The following is a 5973-nucleotide window of genomic DNA, read 5'->3' on the forward strand; positions in this document are numbered from 1 at the left end:
GAGAGTCTCCAGACTGATCTGCGAGTGAAACCTTGAAAGCTCGCGAGATCAGGATGGTCTCACGAGGCTACCAAAATGGTCCGCTAGCAGATTTTAAACAAAGAGGGAGACTGTTTCAGTTTGCGCCTTGTGGTATTGCCGTTTGATTTCAGGCCTACCAAATCTGGAAGTTACACGACTAGCTCCCCCTAGTGGCTAAAATTTACAGTGTTGCTTTAACTGAACCAAATGGCCCGAGTTTGTTTTTTAGGCCAATAGTCAGTGGATGTGAGCTACCATAGTAGTGATATTACTTTATTATCGTACTATAATATTAAGATAACAACAAATTAATATAGAACAACGAAAAAAAACAATCTATGTAAATGATTTAGTGCTTAACAATCTTCATTTAAAAATACCTAAAAACCGGACAAAAAAAAAATCTCTGCTTTTAGGTCCCTCTGCTGAGCAGCTACATTTTTACCATATTTTTGATAACTTTCATGAATAAAGTCATAAGGTGATAATAACGTTTGACAAGGCTCATAAAGAATACTCTTTATTGATCAAGTGAAGACAGATTTTTGCAAACTGATATCAGTTACATAAAAACTTGTGAGGTTGGTAAAGTGGTTGCACAATTTTCTTTACCCCTTAGTTGTCACCACTGGTGTAGCAATTAGTAAAATAAAGATGAACTGACTGCTGTCGATGTGTTTGCATTGAAGTAAGACAAAAGAAATCTTTATGCACTTCGAAGAAGAGATCAGTGAACTATTGAAGTTGGTAGCTGGCTGCAAACGAGACATAGGTCTTACTGGACATGCCCTGGAGTTCAGTTATGTCCATCATTAAGAAATGGGAGGCACTGAACAAGAAGCCTGCAGAGGGATGCCATCAAAACCTCTACAAGCTCAACCAAGACAGTAAAACAGGCACACATCCAAGGGGAATTAATGAATTTTATAGGCATTTTTTATATAAATTTATTTGATTTTGTTTTTTCCAAATCTCCCGCTTTGCCTTCATGCCTCACATAAATCTGTGCTCTTCCTTCCTTAGTTTAGTAATCCCCCATCTTCCCTCTCTGTCTCCCTAGGCATGTGGCCTTCAGCAGGAAAAGCAGGGATTTGTCAGCAGACTGCTGAACGGCACGGTCCGGTTTGGACAGCTTCAAGAAGAACTCAAAGTAAGTTTGTTTTCTTTTCCGCCTTTTTCTCCAGTCTCTCTTTCACTTTATTTCTTCTTATTATTCTTCATTCTGGAAAGTCTGAAGTTGCCTTGTTGGATCATTCTAAACCCAAACAAGGAAATAACCCCAGTGGATGGAGTGACACATGCTCTACAGCTGAATTTCACAGCAAACCTTGTCCATCTAACTAAGACTTACAATCTTATATCTAGCCAAATAGTTTGTTGATCTTGTTTAGAGACTGATATACTAAGTGAGAGTAGATTCTGTTGGATTATTAAACTTCTTTCCAGGAGATTCTACACAAAATAAGTGCAATAATCTGTCAGTGTGGTAAGACAGTTGCACTTGGTACTACTTCTTGCTTTGAGAATTTAAAAGTTTACTTCAAGAAGTGCGAAGTGCAATTGTCTCACTGCACTGGCAGATTATTGCACCTATTTTTGAGCGTAATCTTCCCAAAGGAAGATTAATAATCTAGCATAATCTGGTCTTGCTTTGCTCTCCTGGGGGAGAAGAACACCTACATGCGGATGCTGTCCCTGGACTTCAGCTCAGCTTTCACACCATCATCCAGCATCTAATAGGAAACAGGAACTGCTGGGCTTCCATACACCCCTCTATTGGCTGCTAGACGTCCTCACAGCCAGACCTCAGTAAGTCCGGGTTGGAGAAGACGAAGGAGATCATCGTCAACTTCAGAAAGAACCGTCCTAACCACGCTCCACTGCTCATCAGCTCAGCTGTAGAGGTGGTCAGCAGCACCAAATTCCTGGGGGTGCACATCACAGACACCCTCACCTGGACTATAAACACCACCTCAATGATCAAAAGGGACTAGAAGCGCTTCTACTTCCTGCAGAGGATGAGGAGATCCCACCTGCCCCCACTCATCCTCCCTACCTTCTGCATAAGCAGCATAGAGAGCGTTCTGAACAGCTGTCTCACTGTGTGGCGTGGAGGCTGCAGCGCCTCAGACTGGAAGAATGATGAGAACAGCAGAGAAGATCATCAGGGCTCCTCTTCCCTCCAATTTGGACATTTCATCCCATGCTTGTCCCAAGCCCGTAACATCATCAATGAGCATTCACGAGGGCATTCTTTATTTCAGTAGGTGCTGATGCTGTAGGCAGGAAGGATTTTCTGTAGAGGTCTGACTCGCACCGAATCTGGAGAAGTTCTGACTGAAGAAACTCTGTTGTTGTTTAAAATATTCTGAAGAGGATGCTCACTGATGTCCATCATCTTCTTCACTTTATGGAGAGTCATTCTCTGGGAAATCATCTCTAGAGGTTCTAGAGGAGTTTGCAGCTGGTTGAGCTTCTTTCCCAACCATGGACTGTTCTCCCTGCTGCCCTCTGGGAAGTTGGGGGAGTGGTGGCCTAGTTGTTAGGGCGTAGGGCTTTGAATCCTGAGGTTGTGAGTTTGATCCCCCACTCCCACAAGCTGCCACTCTGCCATCCTGGCATCTGACATCCACTCTGGTCCCTGAGCAAGACCCTTAAGCTCAACTGCCGCACAATGGCAGCCCACTGCTCCCCAAGGGGATGGGTTAAATGTTAAATAATTTCCCTCTGGGATTATTAGAGTATATAATTATATAAAAGTATATATAACTTTATATACTCTACTTTATATTAGAGTATATAAAATAAATAAATAAATAAATAAAAGAGGCTTTGTAGCATCCGATGCAGGACCAGCAAATTCCGCAACAGTTTCTTCCCCACCACCATCAGACAGCTGAACTGTTGAAAAACTCTAAATCATGTCACAGACTCTGCATCACACTGATTGTTAGGTTTATTCAATGATGATTATAAAATTAATGTGTGTTTATGAAACATTTGTGCGAGGGGATGCTCCAATCCTGTGTCATGATTCAGTCAGGAGACCATCCTGCCTTGTCATTCTGATGGAGCATTCTGTCTTCATGAACTGATCAATTGTTCTGTCAGAGCAATACTCTGTTTGTAACCATGCGTCATGTTCTGTTGATAAAACGCTCTGCAGAGGAGGTTCAGTGGGAGACAGTGTGTTTGAGTCTGGGGTTCAACTGTCTCTCCTTTCTGCAAAAATTGTATCCATAATTGTGTATTTCAGTTCTTCTTTTGCAAAAACCTACATTTTATGAACCCGACACTGATAACACTAAACCAAACCATAAATATTAATGCTCTGAACTTCCACACCCATGCGTTTTATTGCACCATGTTTGTTTTTTTCTCCCACACTGTTAACATGTGATCACTGCTGCACTTTATAGAATGGAAATGTTCATTTAATGTCTGAAAAGCTGTACTAAATGAAAACTCATTTTGTATAAACGGTAAAAAATTACAATAAAAGTTGTCTAAGTCTAAATATCAACCTTAATACAATACCAGAAATACTTTTTGGCTAGATCTAAGATTGTTGGTTAGATGGACAGTTTTTACAGTGAACCTCTGCTGTCATAAACGTCATATTTGGGTCCAGCAGGCGATGTTAGTAATAGATATAAAGGTTTCTCATTCACTCTGATCATTCACACGTTTAACTGATATCGATCTTCCCACTCTGCCTCAGTCAATGCTGTTTACAAACTTTCTCTACTCAGCTAAACTAAATTCACCCTTCTTCCTCTATAAAGCTTATTAATGGGCAGTTACGTGTGTAGCAGGTTTAGGATAAACATTGTCAGTGTAGTGACGTAATTGGTCAATAATAATAATAATTCATTTAATTTATACTGCACTTTTCACCAAAAAGGCCTCAAAGTGCTACAAAAAAGCATTAAAAAAGAAATACATAGAAATAGAAAAAAAAATAAATATAAAATAATAAAAGCTGTTTTAAAAGAGAAAAAAAGAAACATCTAAGGGGGACCAAAAGTTTTGCTAAAAAGAAATGTTTGAAGGCCTTTATTAAAACAACCGGCAGTAGGATTTTTATTAGATAGAATCACACTCATGATTATTGGGTAGATTTTTTTTTAAAGTCTCGCTGCAAATCTGCATAAAACACACACACATGCTTCTCCAGCTGACTGATGAGCAGCAGATTCGGAGTAAACATGTTAATAAACTTTAGTCTATTTAATCTAACAGCTGCTTTAGGGATTTCATTTCCTAAACTCAGGTTTGCTATCATTTATATTCCAGGCTAATGGCCGACTGAAAGTCAGCTCAGTCGGCCTGCTTATTCTTTACTCTGACAAACTGAAGCAACAAATGCTCCCATTTGGGAAATCAAGGGCAATTATCTTACATCACTATGGCAACCTTGACTAGATTTAACTACATCTCTGAATAATTTGTCCCTGACTCCAAATCAAACTATTAAAATTCAAAGAGACAATAATATTTTTATAGTGGTGTAATGGATTTACAATTATAGAAAATGTAACGTTTTATCGGAGGTTTAACCTTGGTGGCCGTGCTTAGAGGAGGTGGCAAATAAATATTAAACACTCAGGCTGTTTGAGCCGTTTATTAATGCTGTAGACCAGGAGAGGACACACATGGCAGCATGGATGTGTGCTCTGGCCTATATTAGTTTGTCTCACCCAGATACACCAAAGTATCATCAAACAGGAGGGGGTGGGTTGGCATTAATGCCGCCGCATCAACCAACAAGGACCCTAAACCTTTCATAAAGAGGAATGGTGTTACCTGCTGCACAGGTGTGTTCTATAATATGGCTTTTTTAAATATTAAAGGGTAACCCATGACCTGTTTTTGACCCGTAAGAGAAGAAGTTAGAGCTTGGTTGTTTAGATCAGTATGAAGATGTGCTATGAGGGGAAAGAAAAGAAAAACTGTCCTTTAGCAAAGAACAAAGTGTAATATTTTAATAAGGCTGGAGCCATGGATGTCTACTCATCTACTAACGTGTGTGATGTAATGATGTGAAGATGTGGCAGACTGGAGATGTATAAAATGCTTTTTTAACTGTTAATCGGGGCCACTTCCTGAGAGGTGAGCTGTCATTCTGTAACTCTAAGCAACTTCTCCGATCTGAGTAAAAATCTGTCGTCATTTCTCTTGGTTATTTAATACATAAAAGTTATGAAGTGTTATTTAAAGCGTTTGTCCCGGGTGATTTCTTTTCAGGGAAAAGAACCAAAGAGATAGAGCTTCAAGGTGCATACACAGAGCCCATCTTTAACATGCTTACGCACAAGGGCGTAGGTTTGATTTCCACTTTGGTAGGGACACTATTGGTCCTAAGTTTCATTAATGTCATTTTACCTATGCACAAATATGCATGCTTTGTTTATGCTTAATGTGAGCATCAGGGTGCATTTCATTTAAAGACAACAGCAGCATTTCTTGCTACATTTACACTAATTTTATAAGCACTACACACACTAGATGTTGTTTATCAATTTTTGAAGCGTCACTGGCTCTGATTAATGTGGAATTAGGACTTTTTTCCACTTTGAAAAGGTTTGCATTTAAACTTACCAGTTACTAAGACAGAAGGTAATTATGTGCCAGTTGAACCAAATATAGTCTAAATATGGCCGTTATATGTGGATTTATCCTGTATTTTTTTTAAGATATATAATTGTGCAAAGGTAAACAGGTGAAACACACTCTTATTTTTTAAATGCTCTCTCTGTATCATTCCGTAAAAAAAATTCAAAAAATATCCACTGGACTTGGTTTTCAAGATTTGAAGACGTTTCGCCACCTCTCCAGGAAGCTCTCCAGGAATCTGAGTCCACCACCTCTGTTTAAAGTTGGTTTTTCTCTCTTAACATAGATGGCTTCCTTCACGCCTCTCTCAAACCACCTATTTTCTTTATCCAGAAT

The 5973-nt window shown here is 39.3% G+C and overlaps 1 protein-coding gene across 2 annotated transcripts in view; it reads left to right on the top strand.

Moving 5' to 3' along the window:
• Positions 1–5973, top strand: part of cep89 (centrosomal protein 89kDa) — a 111780-nt gene that overhangs the window by 35011 nt on the left and 70796 nt on the right. Inside the window, exons 15-16 of one of the 2 annotated variants that reach the window (XM_015375175.1) lie at positions 1082–1171; positions 1693–1950. In XM_015375175.1, the coding sequence (XP_015230661.1) occupies positions 1082–1171; positions 1693–1758 (156 nt within the window). In that variant the 3' untranslated portion in view covers positions 1759–1950. Of the gene's footprint in view, positions 1–1081; positions 1172–1692; positions 1951–5973 lie in introns of those variants that run through there. The other variant, XM_015375173.1, reaches the window with a different exon arrangement.

This window comes from Cyprinodon variegatus, unplaced genomic scaffold (assembly GCF_000732505.1).
Source record: "Cyprinodon variegatus isolate N-32 unplaced genomic scaffold, C_variegatus-1.0 Scaffold114, whole genome shotgun sequence".
NCBI classification, from domain to species: Eukaryota; Metazoa; Chordata; class Actinopteri; order Cyprinodontiformes; family Cyprinodontidae; genus Cyprinodon; species Cyprinodon variegatus.